The sequence below is a fragment of the Nipponia nippon genome, unplaced genomic scaffold, assembly GCF_047370975.1.
Source record: "Nipponia nippon isolate SJK-2023a ecotype South Korea unplaced genomic scaffold, ASM4737097v1 scaffold_30, whole genome shotgun sequence".
In the NCBI taxonomy this organism is placed as follows: domain Eukaryota; kingdom Metazoa; phylum Chordata; class Aves; order Pelecaniformes; family Threskiornithidae; genus Nipponia; species Nipponia nippon.
The window spans coordinates 372644-397695 of NW_028262348.1; the positions used below are offsets into that span (position 1 = coordinate 372644).

At 58.7% G+C, this 25052-nt stretch overlaps 1 protein-coding gene across 1 annotated transcript; it reads left to right on the top strand.

Annotated features, from left to right (window-relative positions):
- Window positions 1–5412: 5412 nt before the first annotated feature.
- MMP11 (matrix metallopeptidase 11) lies at window positions 5413–23911 on the top strand. Its single transcript, XM_087768704.1, has 8 exons — window positions 5413–5684; window positions 14713–14963; window positions 16220–16363; window positions 17393–17526; window positions 20447–20694; window positions 21018–21231; window positions 22615–22872; window positions 23778–23911. The coding sequence occupies exons 1-8, from the start codon at window positions 5565–5567 to the stop codon at window positions 23909–23911; spliced, it is 1503 nt and encodes a 500-aa protein (XP_087624830.1). The 5' UTR covers window positions 5413–5564.
- Window positions 23912–25052: the final 1141 nt, after the last annotated feature.

Here is a 25052-nt window from a genome sequence, read left to right on the forward strand (position 1 = left end):
CGGTGGCCTGAGCAAACACCGCAGCTCTCTGCAAAGGCTGGGCACTGTGTGTGCCGTGCTGGATTCATTCCCAGCCATCTGCAAGCTCTTGCGGTGCTCCTTTTAGACTGTTCTTCGGAGTCTTCCGTTTGGTCTCCGGGTGCTTCCCTGATCGGAGGCTTCTACCTGCGTTTGTGATAATGCAGTCTCAGAGCTCAGCAATTGCTGTTCCAGAGAAGTGGAAAAACATCTTGGGAACTGAGCTCTGCCGCAGTCCGGCAGCCAATTGATCGCAGTGACATTTGTTAGCAACGCAGTGTGGGTCACAGACACGTCCTTCCCCGCAGCATCTAGGGTAGCATGAGCTCCGAATTGCAGGGCGCTGCATCACTGCTGCATAAACTAACAGCTGTGAGAGCCACTTTGCATCCCGCTGGGATCCAGGAGAGCACTCACACCAACCCAGCCCCACACCTCCGTCACCTCTCTTCCTGGTTATCTCCTCTGGACTGAGTTCACTTGCTCTCCTGTCATTCTTCCCTCCTGGCTCACATCCTCACTGCTTTCACATGGCTTCATTCAGTCAGAGCCCGCAGCACTGCCCTGATGCTGGGCAGACGCCCCGTGGATGCCTCTTTCTGCTCGCCCGGCACCAACCAGCCCAGCTGCTTCCCTGCCATGAGCACAGCCGCCCCCCGCGCCTGCCGCGATGCGGGGAGCACTCTCCTTGCTGCTGCTGGCCCTGGCTTGCCAAGCTGGCCTGCACATCCCCGGGATGGACCCATTCCGCCCATCACGGGAAAAGCACAGCCTGGGATGATGCCTGAGCAATGCGGAGGGGCAGGAGGGTCCCAGCAGCAGCGAGGCTGAGCCGAGAGGGGCTGGGGGAGTGGGACCTGTTCCAGGGAGGTGCTGAGGAGGGGGAGAGGGAGGGAGGTGAGGGGCTTGGCTGCTCTGCGCAGAAGCGTGTGTGAAGGAAAGCCGCGACCCACACCCTGAATTCCACAGCTCGGCTTCGGGGACAGGGGGAGGGAGAGAGGACAGGACGGGACATTTCCAACAGACGCACGACTTGTTCGTAAAAGCCTCATCTCACCAGCTCTGCCTGCCTCCTCCCCCACCGTCTCACGCTGGGTTTTATTAACGCAGTCCCCCTTAGGCTAGAGGGAATCACATCCCAGGAGACATTCCAGTCTCCGCTCAGCTTCGGAGGGGATCAGAGGGAGCCAAGGGTGGGGGGCGTTTCACCAGGACGTTTCATTTGCGGAGAGCTGGCAGGTCAGGAGCGCTGCAAGACGGCACTAGCAGCCTCCTTATCAGACACTGAGCAGCCGCAGGCTGGAGCTCAGGCTCTGCTCTCGCACTCCGGCTCTGTATCTCCCAAAGACCAGTTATTTCTGCTCTGCCCGGGCTGCCGGCTGGAAGCTCTTACCCTGGGCTCTGCTGGGTGCTGGGTGCACGGCTGGGCACAGGGATGCTGGGCAGGGAGTCTCGGCCTTTCGCTCAGGTGATGAACACAACGGTCGGCGACGTGCAGCCGGGTCCAGAGTGCCGCGGGGGCTCAGCCCGGGGTCAGCACCCTTCCCCGTGCACCAACAGGGCCTCAACCACGAGCTCCTCGCGGCCGTCGTGATCTGCACCAGTTGGGGCTGACACCTCTCGCCAGGAATGGGAGCTGGCTCCCCAGTGTCTGGCTCCTCAGGTGAATTGTGGCGTGCCCTGAGCCTACGCCAGGAAAATGCCAGCAGATGAAACTCCGTCTCAGGCCAAGAGACACGAAGATGGATGTGTTTTCCTTGCCTGGCTTATCTCGCAGGCAGTGCTTCTCACCGGAGCCCGGCACTGTTTGTGTGCGCTCGGCTCCTGGCACGGGGGCAGGAGATGCTCAGACAACAAACACTGTGGCGTACCTCTCCTGGGGCTGCAGCCTGCCCCTGCCCTGCCGAGACCACGGCCTGGCAGGGAGTTGCTTCCCGGGGGCCAAATCCCAGGGCCGGCTGCAGCTGCAGCAGGGCTGCAGGGGGAGAAGGGGGAGGAAGAGCCGCAGGACCCCGCAGCTGCTGGGGCACCACGGAGCTGCAGCGCGACGGGGCTGTGGCTGCCTCAGCAGCTCCCCAGGGACCCACTCCTGGACCGGACCCCCGCGCAGATGCAGCGCACCTCTGCAAGGTGAGGGGCAGGACAGTCCTGCCACCATCTCGCTTGGTCCTAGGTTGGAGGAGGCAGCGGTGCCAGCGCAGCAGCCCCGCAGGTAGCCGTGCGCTCAGCCCAGGGGCTCTGCTCCAGCTGTGCCCCTTGGATTCCCGAGGGCAGTACACCAGGCAGATCCCAGCCTCGGCAGACTCTGCGCCACTGGGTTCAACCCAGAATTAAGGCGAAGGAAGAGGTTTTTTTAAAAGGCAAAACCGAATAAATGCAAAATAAGTAGTAGTGGCTCAAGCAAAACTTCCTGGAAATTCATACTGAGACTGTTACATTGGCCTAGTTAAGCTGAAGTCTGGGAAAAAATCAAAACATTTTACTCTGGCGTTTTCAAGGTGCGCTGTTTGGATCCAGGACAGCCTGCACAATTCCAGCCATTTCCATTTAAAAGATTTTGAAAAGCTAAAAAGAGCTTTGAAGCAAAGCATTTTGTTGACCAACAGACATTTTTACATATTACTTTACATATTACTTTAACTTTCCACTTGTGAGTCCAGGCCCAAAGGCCAAATTTACCCTAACTCCACGTCCTCTTCTTGTCCCCTCCCCATGCCCATGCTTTGGGCTGCCAGCTGAGGACGAGAACCGAGTAATTCAAGGCCTGTTCAAGAAATACTCCTGATCCCTGGTGTTTACAAGGGCGGTTCACTGTGCATGACCCCCTAGCCTTGTTTGCACCTACCACCACCTGTACAAACAACCGCTTTGGCTGCCCAGGAGAAACCAAGGTGCCGGGGGCCAAAGAAAAGGGGAATCCCAAAAGCCAGAGGGTGAGAGCAGAGACTTGCCTGATGGGGATATCTCCCCGTTTGTCACCCACTGAGCAGTGATGCTGGAGACACCAACTCAGGAGGCCATCGCCTACAGAGAGGACAGCAAAGACGTTAGAGAAGAGAAATCAAAGGGGTTTCTCTGCCCTGGGGATTTGGCTCCTGGACCCTCCTCCAGCTGCTCAGGGAAGCGCCCAGGAGGTGTAAAGCTCCACGCTGACTTGGCAGGGAACCTAAAACCAGGTCCCCAGCCACACGGGATAGAGCTGTGAAAGTCACACCAGGGAGGTGGCAGGAAACAAAGGACTTTGGGCAGACAGGCTTAATCCATTTAAATTCAGTTTCTCTCTCACTTCCCCCCCCCCCCCCCTTTCCCCTTAGCTCTCATCAGAGAGCTCTTCCCCCACCTCCTCTCAGTCCAAAGTGCCTTACAGCAGTTTCGCACCCACGTGGCCCAGGGACTGGAAGAGTTATTCTACCTCCTCGCTGCTCACGACCGCGCAGAATGGGACCCGCTGTTCCCTGCCTCCCTCTCGCGCAGTCTCGTTCCACCAAACGCCTGCTGGGAAGGCGGCTGCTGGGAGGCGGTAGCCCCGGCTGGTGGTTCCTGTCGGGACTCACGTCACGATGCCACTTGGCTCGCCCAGGCGTTCGCAAGGTCCCTCTGTGCTGAAAAGCCTTAGGGGAGTGGAAGAAGAGCTAACGCTTGTGGCCAGAAGGACTTGGGAAACCAATTCAGCAAGGTGCAAACTGAGGTAGGGATGAGGGCTGCACGGACAGACAGCGGCTGAGAGAGCTCCCAGCACGGGAGCGCTAGCGAAAAGGACTTCTGCAGGCTGCGCCCAGGCCCTCTGCAGAAGGTGAGCGCACAAGCCCCCAAAACACCCAACAGCCATTTTCCCGCTGCGAAACATCTACTTGCTTGGCTGGGAAAGATTTGTAGTCCCAAACACACCGTGCACTTTCTTTTGTGTTAAGTGCCTTGGCAGGAGGCAGCAGTTCTCACGCACGGTCCCATCCCTGCGAGGACCGTGTTTCCCAGAACACCCCCGGCAAAGGGCTCCCTTTATTAAGAGGAGCCAAACTGCCTGTCGCTGCCTCGCAGGCTGCTCCCACGCCTCTCCCTGCTTCCCCAGGGCACCAGCCGGCTCCACTGCCATGGGCTGGAGGCACCAAGCTCCCAGAGACACCAGCATTCAAAGAGAAGGCACTAAAGAAAAGAGAGACAAAAGCAGGAAAGCGTTTCTCGTTGGGACCCAGCTGTCTGGCTCAGAGCAAGGCAAGAAAGTGGGATGTGCTCTGCATTCCCGGGGCACAGCCAGAATAGCGGGAGAAGAGTAAATTCCACAGTGTAAAGTCTGAGCCCTGCAAACACCAGCTCCTCACGTCTTCCCTTTTGCTTCTCCCCTCCTTCCCTCTCCCCTCTTGTAAGTAAGGCCTCGGGGATACACCGAAGGCTGCTCGGGCGCGGGGACACCTAGCCAGCAGCCCACTAGCTGAGCATGGCAGCACCTTCCAAGCACGGCCACGACCAGGCTCTTTCTTCTCACATCTGCTTACCGTACCCAGTATTTACATCCTCAGTATGGTTCCCATAAAACAAAACATGAACAACTGATCACAGACAAATCAACCAGTAATACAGTCCGAGATGTCAGGAAGCCTTACCCACTCCCTGCGCACCAGCCCAGGCAGCTGGAGATCAAAGTTTTCTTATTCGCATACATTTCTTGAAACAATTTGCAGCTCAACTCAGTCTGCTGAGGGGATGCTGACAGAGTCCAGGGCTTCGCTCACAGAAACAGGAACCAAGAAACCAGATCTGTGCGCTGCTGCCTCCATCTCCAGGTGGCTGAGCGGAGGGAGGCTTTGGCATCTCCAAAATGAGGGCTGCTCCCTTCCTTCCCCTTCCTCAGCATCCCGCACAGGGAAAGCCTCCTTGCAAACGGTAGGTGAAGGGCTGGGCGCAGACAGATGCCTTCGGCAGAGCTCTGCACCGGCAAAGCAGGGGTGCGGACACGTGTAGATGCAGGGATCAGGGGACTGAGCGGTCTCGGTGGGCACTGAGGGTCTAAGAGGATTGGGTTTAGTACCCCTAGGCAGGAGAGGTGGAAGACACCTTTAAACCCACCCGTGCAAAGCCATCCCGATCCAGACAGAAACCGGCTGCAAGGACTGGAAGCATCGGCCCCGGCCTTCGGTGACTCCAGCAGCTTCTCCCTCGCCCGCAGAGGCAAAAAACCGGGCGGCGAGGGAGGAGTATCGCCCCCGGGGAGCAACGCGTGGCTCCGGGGACATCCGCAGCCCGATGCCGGGGGGGACCCGGTTGCACGGAGGCCGGGGACCGGGCAGGCGAGGGAGGGGGGTCCCGCCCGTCCCGCCCCGCTCCGCCCCGCCGCCCCCGGCGGCGGGGCGGAGCGGGGCGGGACGGGCGGGACGGGCGGGACCCCCCTCCCGCGATGCCGCCGAGCCGTGGCCCCCCGGCCCGTACAGCCGCTGCTCGGGGAGAACAAAAGGCAGGAGCGGGAGGAGGCGCGGGGAGGAGGGCAGGCGGCCCCGGGGGGGGATAAAAGGCCCAGCGGGGACCCCCCCATCATACCCACGCTCTGCCCCATGTCCGATCCCGCTCCGCCGCCCGGCATGGCCCGTCCGCCGCTGCCCGCCGCCACCGCCTTGCTGGCCGCCGCCTTGCTGCACTGCGCGCCCGCCGCGCCCGCCCGCCGCCACAAGCCGGTGAGTCGGGGCCGCCCCCGTCCCCCCGCAAGCCCCAGCCGCCCCTTGCCCCGGGGCAGCCCCGAGGGGAGCAGCCCCCCGCAGACCCTCCGCCCGCTCCGTCCCGGGATGCGCTGCCGGGGGTCGGCGGGCCGGGCACGGCTGCCGCTGCCCCGGCGATGCTCCCCCGTGTTAGGGGAGCTTTCACGGGCGCGCTCCCCGCTGCGGAGCGAGCAAGGGAAAGCCAAGGACCGGGACGAGGAGGGTTTACGGGAGGACACGGGAACCCCCCTTCCTTTAAAGGCAGCAGAGCGCCCGCTGCCTGCCGGTAACGGCCCTGGCGTGCGGTGCTGGCGGTTCCGAGGCGCGGGGAGGGGAGGGACGGGCGACAGGCGCCGGCGGAGCGGGGCAGCGGGGCTCGCTCTTCCCGCACCTCCCCGCCGGGTCCCGGCGCCGGGGCCGGGGCTGGGAGCAGCGGGGGCCGCGCTGGCGGGGAGCGGCGGCGTGCGGGGCTCCGGGACGGAGAAGACGGAGTTCCTTGTGCTGGGAACCTGTGCGTGCGCAATCGCGTTATTATATACGTGCGCTTCGCTAGCGTGCCATAAAATAATGACAGAGCAAATGCCCAGTAGCAGCCCAAGGGGATTAGTTCAGGTTCCGTCGATGGTTTTATTATCGGCTCTGTCATCTGAGTACTTTCTAACTTGGCTGCTAAATATGCTGTGGGCTGGGACTTGGCACAGAGCAGCCTTGGCCCCCAAAGTGCTCGTATTATTCCAAACAAAATGTCACTGCGCTTGGCTCTGCTCTGCCTCCGAGGAAGGTGAGGCCAAGCACTCGGGCAGCGGCACTCTGCACCCCCGTTACGACACCGCTCCGCAGATTTCATCCCCATCTGAACGCAGCGCGTGGTGGGCTAGGAGGGACCTGCGTAAAGCTGGAGACGGCTGGTTCCTGCGGGGACGGTTCCTGCGGGGACGTTGGCTGGGCTGGCAGGTGCCCCGTGCTCTGCTGTGTGTCTCACTCTGCCGTGTGCAAGCTGAGAAGCTGCCGCTCCTGGAGGGACCTGCACGGCCCCTGGTCCCGGTCTTGCTGCCAGCAAGGACCTGTGCGGGACCCCGGGGAAGGGAGAGCCGCCCTGGGTTTCACACCGCCTGAACTTGGGTCCGGTCCAGCTGCGGCGTGCAATGTCCGTCTCCTTCTGCTGGTGCTTGCAGCTGCTGACTGACTGCAGAGGTTGGTGGGGCTCATCTGCCTTGGCCAGTGCCCCTTGAACGGGGGGAATGCACCAAGCTGCTGGACGAGCACAGAGTTAATGCAGGGGTCCGGGTCTGCTCAGGGTCCCGGTCCATCTAATCCACCACCACACTCCTGAAGAGGATCCCCCCAGTTGGTAGTCTGCTGCCCAGAGATGTTTCCTTCCTCATCGCAGGCTAATGCGCTGCATCGTGAGTGCTAATACTTTCCTCTTGGCTGGAGTAACTCCAGGCGATGCTTCTACAGGTATGTTTTGTTCAGGAACACCTTGTGCTTGTGTGTTTGGCCAGCTATGTGCAGCTCGGGGTTTCCAATCAGTGTATTTCACTCAGTCTTTGCAGAGATGGTGGCTGCATTGGTTTGGGGTTGGAAATGGAGAGATGATTTCCCATCCTTTCAAATAGCCGTTCTCTTATCCCAGACAGCTGCCCTTTTGGGTTCCTTATCTGGTGTCAAGGCTTCTGAAGGTCATTCTGGCACCTCTGAGGTAAAGCCAGCATCACAGTGGTTGTTCTCACATACGACGTAAGTAAGCTGACAGCAGTGCACCCCGTTCCTCTCCCGGCTGGGGTACGCATGTCAGCACGGAGCAGCTGAAGTGGGATTGCTGGGCTGACGGCGGCCCGTGCGTGCATTTCTGGCCTCAGCCCTTCTCTCACTTTCTCACGAGGGAGCTCTGCCATGCCATCGCACGCTCGCTTCTCTGGCTGCTTTGGGTCTCTGCACCAGAGATGCCTCCCTGTGTCCAACAGCAGCCGATTTCCTGCCTGGACACCTTTTGCTGGTGGGGGATGAATGAGGAAGGAGCCGAGGGGCTGAGCTGGGAAGAGAGACCCCCACTCCTACAAGACAGAGGATGGTGACCTCCTCGAGCTGTGTCAGTAGATGGTGTGGGCAAGGACCGCGCTAGGCGCCGCAGGATGCTGCACCGTGACGATTCGGTGCTCCAGGAACAAGTCACAGCAGCAGTAACCACGGGGGGCGGGAACCAAGGGCTCAGATTAATTTTAAAGCCAGGCTACTCAAGGGCAAGTTGCAGAAGGAGCTGTGTTCTTTGTAGCAAACCCTGTAGATCTCCTTCACTTTTACATTAGCACCTAAAGAAAGAAAGAGAAAACTGAGAGCAGAATACAGGCTGTGTCTGGTGTCCACTGTAAAACTTGAGAACAAAAGATCTGCAGTCCTCGGGGCAGTGCACACGCAGACACTGAATTCCTGCATTGCTTTCGGCTCCCCTGGGAAATCAAAGTCAGTCCATTTGCTGGGAGACTCTCTCTCCGTGGCAAAGTGATGGGCACCCTCCCAGCTGCCAGCAGCACGATCCCTCGGGAGCCGTATCCTGCAGCTCTCGCCCTGAAGCCAGCAGGCTCCCCCCTGGAAGCACGGTGCTGGGGGAGCCGGGGAGGCCGCCTGCCTCGCTCAGGGCTCAGGCAGCTCCCGCAGGAAGGGTTTGATTTGCACTGCTTGCTTCGGCTATTTAAATACTGCAGTGAGTGCTGGGGTAATTTTAGGCATGTTTATCCTCTGCTCTGGGAGAGACTCGAGACACATGTAAGCAGTTATTCTCCAGTGGGTTTGTTGTGCTTGCGCTTCCACATGCAACACACATGCACACCCTGCAGTGTGGCAAGGCTTGGGGTGTGCAGCTGGCAGAGCGGACCGGGGAGGGACGAGAGAGCAGGGATGAGAGAAGCATTTCGGGGAGGATCCCCCACTCCAGCTCACGCTGCACTTTATTTGCTTCCCCCACGCGTACCCTGCCCTGGCACCGTAACTTGGAGGGCTCGGCCGAGGAAGGGTGCACTCTGTAGGTCTCGTTTAAAAAAAGGATCTTCCATGGAAAATTGTCCTGCAGAGACTTTTCACACCAGAGGCACTGTCAGCTCTTTCCTACTAATCCCGAATATGCAGACAGGTAAATGAAGGGTTCCTGGATATTCCTACAGTGGGGATGGCTCAGCCTGTAACACGAACGGAAGCACGGGTGAGTCTGCGCATAGCTGTCCAGCAAAATGAAAAACAGAGCACTTAGGAGTTCACTGAGGGCCACAGACATGTTTTTAGAGGTTCACTGAGATCCCGGTGCAGATGAGACCCACAAGGACGGACAGGTGACCAGACCTCCTCCTCTTAGTGGCATCTGGGCAGAAGAGAGACATCATCAGCTCACAAAAGTGGCTCTGTGAAAATTAGTGGAGGGGGAAAACCCCCCAGACATCTCCAGGGGGTTGGGCAGGGGCACAGTGCTTGTCTTGTGGGTTTGGAGATCCCTGAGGGCTCAACACCTCCCCGTGTCTCTGGAGAGGGCTGCACTGTGCCAGGTGGCCGTATCCCATGGGAGATGTCCTGGCTGTTGTCCTCGGGCTGGGCACCGATAGCTCATTGCTCACCTTAGCTTGGATGTAATTGCACAACGAACAAAACATCTCAGCCCCCTTCCTCCTCTGCCTGGAGCGTGCCGCATCCTAGAGCGGTGGTTTCAAGGGGATTTCTAGGTCATCAGATTAAGGGCTCTTGAAACCTTTTGCTCTCCCGGCATCCTGGGGCTTGTTTGCTTTGTAAGCACTCCTGTTTCTGGCAAACTGCTGCTTGGGTGACACCAGCAGCTTGGTTGTGGTGTTGTTGATGGACTAGACTCACAAACTGTCACGTAATTGAAGTGTCTGATAATAAAAATAGTCCTGCAGTGTTTATTCATTTGCTTTCTCTTGTTACATCAGAGCCTGGGTCTTCTCATTCTGTCTGTGGGCATAAACATTTGCAGTCCATAATGTTTCATGTTCCACGTTGCTTAGGAAAAATAAACATTTTCCTTTTTTCGTTGCCAACAACAACTACCACCAAATAATCCGGAAACAAACCGTCAGGAGGCAGTGCCTGACGGTGCCACGGCGTACGGGAGGTGAGCGGAGAGGAACAGCCAGCCGCGTGCGCGCGGCCAGGCACTGCGGCACCTCCTCTTCGGCCTCCTTTGGCCTCGGCCTTCACGTTCCCTCTGCCTCGGTCTGCAGCGGGACCGGGCTGCAGCCCAGCATGGAGGAGCCATTCCTGTAGCAGAAGTGTTTTGTGTAAGCCAATAATTCATAGTTAGAGGGGTTGGGAGACTCTGCCTTGTTCTGGGGGAGGTAGGATCAATAAATCTGGTGGCTTTGCCTAGGCATTGTTTCCACCGAGTTTCCATTGTTTCCACTAAGAGTGCCTCGACCAGGAGCACGCCTAGCTCAGGGTCCGACCAGACCACAAACGTAATCTGTTTCTGCCGTGAAATTTTGGCTGCAGCATTAGCACCTTCCGAGGCCAGTCAGCTTCTGGGACACAACCTGGCCGGAGGGGAGCTGGCTCCAGTTTTACCACTAACCATGAGCTGTAGCTGCTCTTTCAAATCCAACCCCTGCAAATCCATGCTGGACTGAGAGGCAGGCTGGCCAAAAAACCGGCAGTGGTACTCTGTGCATCAGGACAGCAGTGCTGATCTCAGTGCAAGAGCACTGCTGCAGCCTGTTAAGGGGGTGCAGAGCCCCTGGGGGGCAGAGCCACCCAACGCTGGACAGAAGTGGGGTGAGAGAAGTGTCTGACACGAGAACTGCAGGAGAAAGCATCTCTGCTCTCCTTCCCCACGTGTTGAACTAAGGGCAGGAGTGCTCTGAGGTGCAGGCTCATCAGTGGGAGGAGGGTAATGCTACTAGCCAAAGAAGCAGCAAACACCAGGGCCTCGCCAAGCACTCTGAGTAACAGAGGGAGAAAGCAGGGAGAAATGGAAAAGCGGCAGCAGAGGGGACAGGGAGGTGGGGAGAAAACCCCTGAGCTCACCCCCAGCAGAAGAGGAAACAGCCCCCGATGACAGGGGGAGTAGCCAGGAGCGATGGGATTCACGTTGCAACCTGTCCAGTCACTCCTGTCTGACGGGGAGGGGGTCTCTTTTCATGTCGGTGCTACAGGAGCAGGCAGGAGCCCAGGTAATTAGGTACCTGACAGAGGAGACAAGTTTAAGTTCAGGGCAGGCAGCAGAGGGTGGACCCAGGCAGAGGAGAGCACTGGGTTTGTCAGTACCAGGCACTGGCCTCACTCTTGAGGTTTTTTTTATACGCAGCATTGCTGATACGCCGCTGTCGCCTTGCTGCTCCGGCTGCTTCTCCCGGGAGGCTCTGGAGGGTGAGTGCTGCCCAACACAATGAGGTTAAAGATGCACCCGGCTCCTCGGGACGGCTGGGACGCTTCCTGGGAAGCGTGGCTGGTGTTCAGCTGGCCCCAGCAGACCCAGAAGCGATGGCCATTGTATCGCAGCACTTGAGGGTTGATAAAGCTGCGAGGAACCGAGTGGGCAGTCTGTACCTCCGCTGTGGTTTCTGCTCTCCCGTGGGATCTGTCCTTTCCCTCCTGTTCCCTCTCAGCCTCTCGGTCACAAGGCTGCTAGGAAGAGACGCTTTCTTTGCGAGGAGCTGTGGCCCGCCTGCAGCACAGCTCTCTTCGCATACAGCTTTGCTCCTCTGCTGTCCTCACTGCCCTTGGCCCTTGGTTTCACGCCTGGCAGCCTCTCTGCGCTCGTGTTGTGCAGGCATTTTGCTGCTCAGTCTCTATTGCAAAGCCCTGGCCTCTTCCCATGGCTAAAAGCTGTCTGTGCCCATGCAGAGCGGGCGCCCCAGCTGCGGGTTATACTGGGAAGGGCCGTGCAAGTGGCTGCACACAGCCTTAGCCAGAGGCTCAGATCCGGCCCTGCACTCAGCTGGTCTGAACGCCTGCCCTGGGTTGCAGGGACTTTGCTTTTGGTCTTCAGTAATCCTTTCCCTTCTGGTGGTGGGATGGGACGAGTGAGGATGCCTTGACAGTTACCCAGCAGCCAGCGTCCTCCTCATCCTCTCTTCACAGGTCTGCACTAGCTTCAGCAGCAGCGCAGCCCTGAGGAAACCCCTAACCTTGCACTTGTGGCATTATACCACAGCTCAGGAGGACTCAAAGCAGGATCTCCCCAGGAGAGTGTGGCTTCAGCGCTGGGTGGGAAGGTTGCAACCTTAAGCGAGAGGACACATTATCTAAGCCTTGGGAAGTGCCTGCAGCGAGGTGTGTCCAGCCAAGGAGGCCGAAATCTCCAGCCTGACGCGTCTCCCGAGCATTGTTTGGCAAGCGGTTTCTAACCGTCACATTTCCCCTTGCCGGCTGCGCCTGCAGTGGCATTTTCCAGCCCTTTCCTGCCATGGTGCTAATGTCGGTGCAGTGACGACAGGCAGAGACTCGCTGTTTGTCCAGGGGCACAGTGAGCGCACGGGGCAGCAGGGCAGGTCTCGCCTCCTGCCTCCACCCAGAGCCGTTCGCAGGGCCACGCTGTGTCCCTGGAGGGCGGGCAGATGGGAGCAGGGAAGGTCCTGCCTAAGGCAAGGTGGGGTTTGGATGGCTGGAAGCTGGGATTCATGCCAGTGGCCTTGAGTTAACCAAAGGGGAGAGAGAAAACCTACCTCTGGTCTGCGCCTGAACATGGGATCCTTTGGGGTGAGAAGGAAACAGGCAGTTCCTCCTCTGCCCCTGCTCAGAGGAGGGCGATAATCTCCCGTTCCTGCCAGTGCCCCCAGCCAGGAAGGCAACAACTGGCCTTCCTGGGAGACCAGGGGGATGTGCTTGGCACAGCCAAGACAAGAAAACAGGAGCGAGCTCATCTGGGTCAGCCTCAGCTCACTCACCTACCTGGGCAACTCCTGCAGGTTTCCCAGTGCTCCCAGTTCCACAGCGAGGGCTCTCCCAAAGGTCCATCTCCTTTTCCTCACCATGTGCCCCGATGCGGCTGTCCTGCACCTCCTGGTCCTGGGAAACCAGACACATTAATCACCCCGTGTCCTCGGGCAGGAGGACCTGCCTCTGGTGGCAGTGGGTGCTCTTGAGTGCACCCAGGAGCAAGGAGCCAAGCAGCCCTCCAGGCTGGGCTTTGGTGACACGACTGCCGTTATGTGCTTGGCAGAGGGTCTCGTCGGGGCTGGGAGCAAGATGTTGGCGAGGACATGAACCTTATCAGCTCCTCCTGCCAGCTGTCCTTCGCAGGTGCTAGCTGCCAGCCCAGGCAGGGTGCCAGGCAGCTCTTAGAGAGCTCCTCTTAGAGAGACAGGTACCTCTGAGCTGGCGGGGCTCCAGCATTCAGCAGGAGCAGCGCGGTGCAGACTCCCCTGGGACAGGCCAGCCCGTACGCCCTCCTTCCACCAAAGCACGGGACGGATCCTCGGTGCCGCGGCTGGTGGCTTGGGTAGGCTTTGCTGTGCAGGATGCAAAAGGCTTTCTCTCTGTGCACGTGTTGACGGTGCGGTTCCCGTGGCGTGTGAAAGTGCACTGGGACACCAGGACTGGGTCAATGGTTTCTGCGGCAAAGGCTGGCGGGTGCCAAGCCACCAAGAGTGTCTGGATGGCTGGGGAGGACAAGCCAGCAGGCTGGAGTGGTGACAGACACATGAAGAGCCGAGCACCTAACCTGCACCTTGTGTGACCTCCCAGGCTCCTGTGTCCATCCGTGCATCACTCAGAGGCACGGGGCCATTACAGAGTCGGGAGCTCGGTAGCGGAATTAATGCCAAGGGCTTCACACTTCATTCCAGCCCGCATGAATGGGCTCATTGTAGGGAACAGAGCAGCGGCAGCACGCGGATTACACAGCATCATGGCAGCCCTGGCATCGTGCCCGCCCGACCTTTGTGTCCCCGGCAGGGCAGCCAGGAGAGCTGGCCGGGAGGAAGGCAGCTCTTTGCAGGGGAAGGAAGGGGACCTCTAAACCCCAGGTCTTCACTCTGGAGCCCTGTCTGAGAAGAGATGCGTGACTGCTGCATCTCAGCTCCTCCTGCTGCTCAAACATCTTTACATTTGCCTGCACAGAATCAGGCAATTCTGCGTTTGGACCTCTGGCTCGTGCAGCGTGGTGACGCAGGGACCGAGCGCCTCTCACCCCACATGCCCCACAGCAGGCTGGGGGTTACGCTCGGGTCGTGTTTCGTGGTGGCCCCATAGTCCTGCTGTCAGGTGGGAAACCAACGGAAGTCAGCTAATTAGCACTAATTAATGTTGCCAAGAGGAACCGTGCTTTTCCAGCTAAGTGTGGGACAGCCCAGGTGATCTTATCCCCAAGCAGAGTCACAGGCGCAGTGAGGCAAGGGGGTATGGTCCTGTCCATCCCTCTGCAGAATCGGTCACCTCAGGCAGTGACAGGGGCTGCGGGGACGGTCACTGCGGCTCTCTGCCCCGTGGGCTGGGCTCTAAGTCACCCCCCAGATCCCTGTGTCCTGCTCTCCGGCTTGCGCTGTCCCCCAGCCATGCTGAGAGCCTGCTCACCACGCCAGGACAGCAAAGGGACATCGTGGGAGTGACAACGGGGAGCACAACTGTGTGCTGGGGACTAAAGGCTTCCTCCCATTAATATCACCTCTACCCGGGGCCAGGAGGGACTAAAGGATGTGGGGCAAACAGGGAGAATTTACTCCCTAGTGATTTGTTTCGATCTTGAAGGGTCTGGTTCTCATCCACAGTTTGCAAAAGCATTTCCTGCCGGCCAGCTGCCAAGGAAAAACGGACCAAAAATAGCCCCGCGCTTAGGAGGTGCCGTGGCATGGCACAGTGCCTCCCACGTGTGCCCTGGCCTGGCAGCAGCGGAGCCCGGGGAACGGAGGACACTGTGGGGAGCAGTTGGTGCCCTAGCAGCGGGGGAACAGCCGCAGGCAGAGGTGGAACTCACCGCTGCAGGGCTGCTGTGGGGAGTCGTCCACCACTCTGCATCAGGACCTCTCTTTGCAGACACTGAAGCCGTGGCTTTGCTTTTCCCCTTTAGGACGTGTCTCGAAAGCATCACACCTGGAAAGAGCAGAGTCCTTGGCTGTCTTCCTTGGTGAACGCTGTGGGGACCGGGGTGCCCGCCAAGGGCTTCCCCGTGGGCGCGGATGAGCAGGCGGCACGCTGGAACCCGCCCCGGTGCGGCGTGCCGGACCTCCCGGCGTCGCCGGACGGCCAGAATGGGCGGAACCGGCAGAAGCGGTTTGTCCTCTCCGGCGGACGCTGGGACAAGACTGATCTCACCTACAAGTAAGAGAGGCCTGAAACGGGAGTCAGGCTGGTTTGCTTCTCCCTCCCCAAACCCCTCAGTCTGATGTTCCCTGGGGCGCGGCACGCTGCGACACGACCACGTAAGCTGGAGGGCAGCCCTAAAACTGGGTACGGCCAGCTGGGGGGCAGGGGAGCCACGTGCTGAACCACCAGCAGGGCCGTACCCAGCACCTCCCCATCCCCTCGCGCACACAGCCGCCCACCCGCCCTGCCTAAACGCGTTCCGCACAGCCGCTGCGTCACCCCTCGGTCAGTCCCGCATCAACGCCCCCGCGTGCATACGCTCACTTCCCTACATCGAACCCCGACACATGCCCAGCCGAGCCTCTACCACTGGCCCTCTCCTGCTGTGCCTTTTCTCCCCCCAGCCGCCCCGCTGTGGGCTCACTTCACAGTTTATTTTAAAAAGACCTTTTTATTCAGCTGTTATTGATGTTCCCGTAAACACGACTTCAGTGTAAAGTTTCGCCCAAGTCACCCCACACGTCCTCAGTTGCGAATCTGCTCAACAGGCTTGCGGGAGGGCTGCGCCGCCTCCCCCGGTGCCCGCAGGGGCACGAGTGGAGAGGTGAGCACGCTCGTATGGACTTTGACAGCACGTAAATCATCTTTTGTTTAATTAAGTGCAGGAGACAGTTCCTCATCGTGTTAGGAGGCGATAGATAACAGAAAGGCTTCTTCCTTTCTTTTTTCGTCAATGGTGTTAAAGAAAGAAACACAGCAGAGGCGAACACACACCAACACTGTTAATGGAAGCGAAAGCAAGCTTCCCCTGTGGCAGACCTTACCGTCTGCCTGTGTTAGAGGAGGGCAGAAGAGGCAGCGGCTGCTCCGAGCGAGCCCGGGTTTCCAGGGCTCCAAAAAACGCAGAGGTTGAGGAGGAGAAATCACATCACACCACTCCCAGGCACCTCTGTGGGGCTGGACTCACGGGGGACAGGCCTGGGAAATGCTGCATCGCTTCGCTCCAGAAAAACACAGATCTGCAAAGCTCTCCAGAGAGCTCACCTCTGGGCCCGCCAGCCAGGGGGTGTCAACACTGATGGGATTTATCTGCTGCACATGTTGCTTGGAAGAGGGTGCCGGAGCAGTGCTTGTACGGATCGGAGTTGTTCCGGTGCTGCGAGAGGGTGGCGGCCCTAGTGACGCTGATCCTACAGCTAGCGTCTTCGTGACAGCAGTGGCCGTGGGACAGCGGCTGATGCTCTCCTCATCCAGTGTCTGTTGCTTTTCAGAATTATCAGGTTCCCATGGCAACTTGTAAAAGCTAAAGTGAGAAGGACCATCGAGGAAGCTTTGAAAGTCTGGAGCGACGTGACGCCGCTGACCTTCACCGAGGTGCAGGAGGGCCGGGCTGACATCGTCATCGATTTCACAAGGTGGGCACGGTGGGCAGCAGCACCCTGCTCCCAGGCAGCAGCGGCTTTGCAGGCAAGACTCCAAGCCTCTAACCAGAGCAGAGAGCTGCCAGCACACAACTTAGGCACTTCAGTTAATAATGAGTTAATTAAGCTCATATTTCTGCTTTCAGACACCAGGATTTTTTTGGTTTTGGGCTTTCTTTTTTGTCAGTTGTGGGCTGCTTGGTGTAAGCGCAGCTGTTCTGTGCTGGCTGCGCACAGTACCGTTACTGATCGGTCATTAATTTTCCTGGTACATTTACGTTTCTCTGCCCACAGGCTGTTTTCCTAAGCGTTTGTTTTGACTTTCCATCTTCAGGTCCTCCATCCTGTCCCTTGACTGAACGACGTAACTGTCTGCCCAAAGACAAATATAGTTTCTTGGTTAAATGAATCTTGGCTCCTGGCCTGAAATTCACTTTTGGCAAAATACGCGCGGGGGCAAAGACTTCCCTCCGCTGCGTGTTTGCACAAAACTAATAAAGGCAGCGGAGACCATCCAAGCAGTGATGCGACGTACACGCTGCGTGCTTGCCCGGGCCTCCCCCAGCTCTCTCGAGCGGCCACATCTCCCACGGGTTTCCTTCGCCAGTCAACAGCGAGCTCGGCTTGAGCGAGGGCCTGAGGGTTTGGCTGCATTCGGGGCCGGCTGCCCCGCTGCGTCCCCCTGCCACTCAGCTATGTCAACTTAGTCTTGGCTCAAGCAGTCACCTCCTTAATTCTTTAGGCTCCGTGGTCAGCTTTGGGCTGGAAGCTGAACAGGGGGAGGAGAGAAACATCCCTGAGAAAGCATATGAACTCCCCAGGGCATGGTGTGACCAAGCTCTGCTTCCTCAGTGCCCTGATGCAGAACCGAGTTTGTGGCAATACGAAGGGCCCCAAACGATTCATCCGGACCGGTGGGATGAAGCTGGGATGGGAGCGAGAGCTCCCCACCTTTGGCCATATGATGCTGCTCACTGGAGGTACGCGGCCGTTTGTCTGAGGTGCAATGTCTCTTCCCTCCAGGTACTGGCATGGAGATAACTTGCCTTTCGACGGGCCCGGGGGGATCCTGGCACACGCGTTCTTCCCCAAGACACACCGGGAGGGAGACGTCCATTTTGACTATGACGAGACCTGGACGATTGGGAACAACCTGGGTACGGTACCGTTTCAGGGGGAGCTGTGGACGCTCCAGGATGCTTATCAGGGCACTTGGAAATGATTCAGTTGTGGTGTGAACAGGGACCCTGTAAAAATGAGAGGCAGCAATCGTTTTTGTGGTGTGCATTGTCACCTCCTACCACTCGCAACCCTACCGGCTGTATTCAGGTCTTTTCTTGTCACCCTTCAGCCGCAGCAAAGCCTGTGTCCAGCACCAGGGCCCTGGGTTCCCGGTGGGCTCCCCCTCTGGGGGGGAGCAAGAGGGACACATCTGAGAGATGGCTCCTCTGCCCAGCCACGCGCCCTGCCACTTGGGAATTGCACCCAGCATTGGCAGGAGCCCTTAGAAGTAAAGCAGGGAAGGGATGAAGGAAAACTGAGGCTCAAGCACCGGCTGACACAGTTGTCTTCCAAAGGACAGCCTCAGCCCCTGTCCCTGCACGCACTGTTCACCGCCTGCCCGCAAAGTATTTTCCCTTTGAACAAGTCCATAAAGGGAAACCACCCAGGCTCCAGCTCTGCCCCTGTGGCCTGGGAATGCTCTGATCATAAACACCACCACATTGAGTCAAGACTCTTGTTTTTCTCCTTTTTTTTTTTTTTTTTTTCTAATAATAGATCCAAGCTGGTAGCTTTCTGCTTGGGCACTCAGGGTCTGGTGTCACAGTATCTCATGAGATACTGCAGTACCGCCTGGGACCATCTCAATCACTGCCCAAAGCATCAGTTTCTGCAAGAGCCACCAAAATTACCCCAGGTCAGCCTCTCCTCCTCCTTCCCACTTTATCTACAGGGACAAAGACACAACCACAAAGCCCAAGTTAAGCCCCTGCCTCTCTGGGATTTCCCAAACATTTTGTGCATGTTGCAGGGCTCAGATGGGCTCCCCCAACATCCACTTTATCGCCAGCCGTACGCCAACGTGAGTCTCTGCGTGGGGCACAGGACTGCTGCGTCTCCGACCCTGTTCATGCCGACCCAAAACAGGAACCACAGAGCACCAGATCTTTCTGCTCCTCAGGGAAGGGTGGGCTCTGCTCTTTTTTCACCCTCTATTGGGGCTGCCTGTGTTGCTGAAGAATTTCCTACATTCTCCCACAAAGACAGTGTTGGAGGCAAACCAGAAACTGAAAATGGATGCCAGTTCCCATCAGAATCCAGCCCTATTCCATGGCCCTTCCCCCCCATGTCTTCCATAAATAAATGTTGTAAAAGCTCTTTGCAGCTAATTGCCATTTAATATACTGACAAGAGCTTTATGATATAAACATGGATAAATCCTTATCTCAGCTCTTAGTGAGACGGGGAAATCCTTAGCCTCGTTTCACAGACGGGAGAGCAGAAGTACGAGGAGGGCTATGGCTACGGCGTGCCCTGGGGTCCCCCAGCGCCGTGCAGGCAGCCGGGCTCCACGTGCAGGACCTTCCGCGAGGGGCACGGGGATGCTCCCCAGCACAGCTCCTTCGGGCGTGCCGTTGTTCACCTCCCCCAGAGAATCCGACGACGGCAGAGCCCATCTGCCAACACTGGAAAGCATCAAGTGAGGAGCCTGCCAAACTAAACACAAGTGTCTGAAAGTTTGTAATAAATCACTGATATGGAAATCCCACTTTCTCAGCTGACCTAGATGTGTCGATTTAATTGGGTCAGTGCTGTGCAAATTCACGGCTTCAACGTAAAGCTGACCAGCGGAGGAAGACAGGCGCTCACCTTCCCCTCCACCCTTCCCAGGCGTTCCTCCCAGCTGCATCCCCCGTCCCGTCCCATCCCAGTGCCGAGAAGCGGCCTGCTCCCCGCAGCCAGCAGGGAAATCCTGCTTGGAGCAGCGAGGCTGGCTGACTCACAGCCCTGCCCTTCTCATCGCTTGGGCTGCGGCTCGGAGGACTTCTGGCTGAAGGCAAGTGAATGAATACGCTGGGACTTGTCAACAAACAGCCCCGCTCACAAGTTTCACTGCTTAATATGCCTCTCTCCCAGCTTCCCCTGAAATTTATCAACTTCAAAAAGGATCCACTGGAAGCTAAACACCACCTGCCAAATGACACGCTTTTGCATACTGAAATCCACTTTCCCCCCTCTCCTTTTCTAGACGCTCCAAGGTCGTGTATTCCTAAAACATCATCTCCCATAAATCTACTTGGGTCTGGTGAAGAAGGCCCAGGGCTTGACACTGGATATATGTTTATGGATTTATTTCTAAATGTCACCTTCTTGCTACAGTCCACACACGAGCAATAAATGAGTTCCCTCTGCTGTCTGTGTGACAACGGCCATTAGCAAGTGTTAATCCTCACGGATGCAGGTATCTTCCACGGTGGACCTGATCTGAACGGGACCTGTACGCTGGCGCCAACAGCTGCTGCAAGGCTGGGTGGGCAAAAACCAACCTCACCGCCCCGACACCTACTTCTGTGGGCCAGACTTCTTTCTCCGTGCAAATTTCTTCTATCCAAAAGCACACGGAAAACCCTTTTCTTCCTCATAGCTGATGGGGTACGGAAGCCCCTGGCGACAGAATTACACATTCCCAACATGCCCAGGCTAGTACCTGTGTTTATGAATTCACTCACAGTGCTCCAGGGAAACCCTGGGAACAACAACCTGCGAGCGCCGTAGTCGAGGCAGATGTCTCTCTCCACGCGTTAGGCTCCCACAACACACCTCGGTGCATCGTCAGCGGCTGATAACTGGCAGAAGTGAGCCTAGGAGGCAGGTGTCCCTCACACAAGCAGGCAAAGTGGTTGAGTCCCCATCCCTGGAGGTATTTAAGACAGGTAGATGTGGTGCTTAGGGACATGGTTTAGCGGTGGACTTGGCAGTGCTGGGTTAGCGGTTGGACTTGATGATCTTAAAGGACTTTTCCAACCTTAACGATTCTACGATTCTACAAGCATCTCCCATCTTTTCCCTTTGCAGGCACTGACCTCCTCCAAGTGGCTGCTCATGAGTTTGGCCACGTCCTGGGCCTGCAGCACACGGCTGTCTCCAAGTCGCTGATGTCTCCTTTCTACATCTTCCGCTACCCGCTAAGCCTGAGCGAGGATGACAAGCAAGGTATCCAGTACCTCTACGGGAAACCCAAACTGGATCCCGACCCAACCCCAACGCAGCCCGCAGAGCTGCCCCAGCCAGACCTGGAGACAAACGAGATCACCAACGTGGAGGTGAGTGAACAGCGTGTCTGAGTCCTCCTCTGACGCCGCAGCTTGCCCCCAGCTGCTGGGACCGTCCCTGCCCCGAGGCCAGCAGCAGGCTCACACTGGTTTGGTGCCTGTGTCTCCCACCCGTGCTGCTGAGCCCAGGTCCGGGCCCCACGGCTGGCGCTGCCAGCCAGCCTGGGACGTGGGGAGGGGATCTCTGGGCAGCACGTGCCCGGCCAAAGCTGCCTGAAAGCAGGACAGCTGCCCGGACACAGGGGCTTCCCTCTGCTGAACCCAGCCGGGGCGAGGGGGCTCCCGCGAGCGCCTGACCGGCCCTGCCTTGGCAGCCTGTGCAGCCCGACGCCTGCGACACAGCTTTCGACGCCGCGTCCACCATTCGAGGGGAGCTGTTCTTCTTCAAGTCTCGCTACGTGTGGCGGCTCCGAGCTGGAAAGCTGCAGGACGGCTACCCAGCGCTGGCCTCCCGCCACTGGCAGGGGATCCCCAGCTCTGTTGATGCCACCTTCGAGGACCCTCTGGGCAATATCTGGTTTTTCCAAGGTAAGAGCTGGCCTGGGATCAGACGGCTCGGAAATGCATCTCCTTTACTGAGGGGTATTCAGGACCCAACAAGTTCCTGGGAGGATAAACCTCCTGGGCATCCTCAGCAATCCAGTGATCCTTGCTATTTGTTTCCTTCTCTGTTTAGTTTAAACTTTTTAGCAGATATTGAGGGGGGAAGAGAGAAGGAGGGGTCACCTTTATTTTAGACAGAGCCAAGATATCCCATTCTCCTCCTCTGGAACACAAACGTTTGTTTTGAGCCTCTGCCCTGGCAATGCTGCTGGCAGACGAGGAGGAAGGAACCACTCACTCCATCCCGCAGCTGTCCCGGGGAGCCCTGTGCCACAAGAGAGCCCCAGACACTTCCCCAGGTTGTGAAACTCCTGAGCCTGTGCCCCCGAGGCCGTGCTCGGGGGACGGACGGCATCTTCTCTGCTCCTCAGAGGCCTGGATGCAGAGCTGCTGTAGCACTCCCAGACTGAAGGAGCCCCCAGGGAGCCTGGGTGCAGAGCCAGGCAACCTCCTGCCGCCACGGGGGTTAAAAACCAACCACCCATGGGGGGCCAAACCTCCTCCTGGCCACCTCTGGAGTTCAAGACCAGCAACAACCCCTGTTTCAGCTGCACTGTTTTTTTAATGCTCTTCCCAAGTGTAAATTTAATAGTGGGGATGCAGAATGACGTAGGTACCCAGCTGCCCTGGGTGTGCACGCCCCGTCTGCACACCGTGAAACCGAGTACCAGAAAGCACGCCGCGTGGCTCTGCAGGCAGCGTTCCTGCATCAACAGGTTACTTAGCACCTGACCTGCACACAAGGACTTACAGTGCTAAAATTGGCAGGCTCCGACCATGAGTTAAAATGAGATAAGGGGAAAGTATTACATGCCGTAAGCTAATTACAGAGATTCCCATTTTAATCTAATCTGGGAATATGCTCCCAGTCTCTATTTCAGCTTGGCAACTTCTTCCTGGTTTCTGCAGCTTGCTCCTTTACAGCCGCATGCCCCCTTTACGCCTGTGCATGCCCACATACGTTCCCCAAGCACCGAGTTTGCAGGGCAGAGGCTGGTCCCTCCAGCCAAGTCTTTTATTATAACTTCCACAAATAGAGAAAAGACAGCTGCTAAAACGGTCGCCCTCGCCCCACCACTGACACCCTCCAGGCTGGACCGAGGTGGGAAGCCAGCTCCTTGTGCTGCTGGCACTTGGGGCGCCCGTCAGTGACGGCGGCCGTGACACTGGTGGGGCTTCTGCCTCTCGGCCACGGCTTTCCCTGGGAGCTCCGCCAAGGCACCAGCTCCAGTTGCGCGGTTCACTGCCGAATTACCAGACACCAAAGAGCTTCTGAACCCTTGTCTCCCTCTTCTGTCTCCTCGCCAGATTCTCAGTACTGGATTTACGATGGCGAGAGACGGGTATCTGGTCCCACCCCGATTGCGGAGCTGGGCCTCCCTGCATCCCCTGTGCAGGCAGCTCTGGTGTGGGGGGCTGAGAAGAACAAGATCTACATCTTCAGTGGAGGCAACTACTGGCGCTTCAACCCTCACACCCGCCAGGTGGACAACATCTACCCCCGGACCATGGCCGACTGGCGCGGCGTCCCGCAGGAGATCGACGCGGCTTTTCAGGATGAGTTGGGTCAGTGCAGCGGGGACGTGGCCTGCTCTGGGGTGGGCGCTCAGGCTGACACCACTGCCCAGCTGGAAGAACCGGGCAGATTCAGACATTTGGCAGTAGTGGATGCTTTCCAGCCATAGCACGTGCCGTATAGCAGAGAGAGAGAGAGGCGGCTCCCTCCAGTGGGTAGGGAACTGAGGCTTCTCCCATAAAGGTGAGAAGTTTTGTCATTATTAATTGCAACGATCAACAGTTAAGTGCTTGATAGAGGGAATTCAAACTTCTGACCAAGAAATGGTCACAGAGTCCTACCCAGCTGCTACCGCTCCTGACAAAGAAAGCGATGAGAAAACAGCAAGCACGGCCCACGCTTCAGCCTAGGCAGCTGTGCTGAGTGACCAGGCTGCTTTCGGTATCGCCCGTCCTCCCAGAGGTGCCCCGTGCTGAAGAGAGCATGGCAGCGCCACAGAAACGCCGAGGACGGCAGGGTGCTGGGGATGGCAGGCGCGGTGACTGCCTCTCGCCTCCCAAAGGATGCGGGGGAACGGCTCCCCACTGCTTCCAGAGCCTAAATCCCAGAGCAGCTTCCCCGCAGTAGCAAGATGCTCTGCGGCATCTTCACCAGCTCCCTGTCGCAGGCCCTGTTCTGGTCCTCTGCCCTCCCAGGGCCGGGCCACTACCTGGGTACAGCATATTTAAAACCACCAGGAAAGTAAAATAAAATCCTGCTTACTCTCCCATCAAAACTGAAACAGCGTGAGCTGCAAACGGGGGTTCAAGTGAAATGAATCTAGCAGCATCTCCTGCCTCTTCCAGGCTCTCTTTCGGTACTGCACAGGCTGCCGTGTCAACAAGACAAAACGCTAGGAAGGAGCTCCGAGCTGTGCCAGCCCCGTCTCTCCTAACCCCTCCTCTCTCGCCCACAGGTTTCGCCTATTTCCTGAGAGGCCGAGATTACTGGAAGTTCGATCCAGTCCAGGTGAAAGTGCTGGAGGGCTACCCACGCCAGGTCAGCCAGGACTTCTTCAGCTGCACGCCCTCCTCCAACTCCTTCCGATGAGGGGGTGCTCGTGTCCTCCGCGCTCCCCTTTCGTCGCCCTGACTCCAGCAGCCACGCAGAGGGCTCCCGCGGCCATTCCTGGCTTCCTTCCAGGCTCCGCATCTGACACAACACGTGCCTGTCGCAACAAGTGACAAAGTTTGCTCCTCTCAAGTTCCAGCAGCCCCAGCTTCAGTTGCTATCAATATAAAAGCATCTGCCGTGTTCTCCGCAGGCAAGAGCGGCCGCTAAACCCTTAGTGTGGCCACGCTCTTCCAGCAATAGCATCCCAAAAGCCATCAAGCCAGCCTGGACCAGGATCACGCTCTCCTGGTTCACCTGGACCCCACCACGTAGAACCGATCTGACGGCACTGCCCATGTCCACATAGCTCACAGCAGCAGCGCGCTGCTGCTCCAGACCTTGGCCTGGGAGGAGGAGGGCTCCCGCGGGGACGCTCCCGCAGCCTCAGCCGGGGGCTCTGAAGGACGCGGCCTGCCCGCGGAGGGACGCGGCCGTGCGGGGGCTGCCAGGCTGACCGCGCCGGTGACCCCGGGGCCCGGCCACAGCCCCGCTCCCGGTTTCCCGCTGTGTCCCGCGGGCGCGCCGGGATTCATACCGCTCTGTGCGCAGGCGAGGGGCCCCCTTCCCCCGCGCTGCTGGCGCCGGTGCCGGCCGCTGCCCCGCCGCTCCCCGTGCCCGCACCGAGCCGGCTCCCCGTCCCGGGGTGCCCACGACCGCGCTGCTCGGTGCCGCCCCGCTGCTCCCGGTCCGCCCGGCCGCCGGCCCCGCCCCAGCGCCCCCCCGCCTCGCCGCACGGCCCGGTGCCGGACACCCGAGCGGCCGCGGGCGGCTTCCTCCCGTCCCACCCGCCCGTGCTCCGCGCCGTTCCGCACCCCGGGTGCCCGCCTGGAGACACCCCAGCGCGCCGCCCGGGCTGCTGCGGGCGCGGGGGGCGACCGGGACGGGGCGACCGGTCGCCCGGGGCCTCGGTGCCGGCCCCGCCTCGCGCTCAGCCGTTACCGTTGATAGAGCGCGCTCCGCACACGCGCGGCCCCGCCCCCCCGCCTTTATGTGCGGCCCCGCCCCGCCTCTCCCCGCCCCTGCGCGCGGGCAGGCCCCACCCCCAGCGGGCGCGGCGGCGGGGCGGGGCCGGGAGGGC

Bases quoted from the DNA above. Each gene is read 5' to 3' on its own strand.
- MMP11 (XM_087768704.1), top strand. From the start codon at position 5,565: ATGTCCGATCCCGCTCCGCCGCCCGGCATGGCCCGTCCGCCGCTGCCC. The intron at 16,364-17,392 runs GTGGGCACGGTG...TCTTCCCTCCAG, and splicing joins ATCGTCATCGATTTCACAAG to GTACTGGCATGGAGATAACT. The intron at 20,695-21,017 runs GTGAGTGAACAG...CTGCCTTGGCAG, and splicing joins ACGAGATCACCAACGTGGAG to CCTGTGCAGCCCGACGCCTG.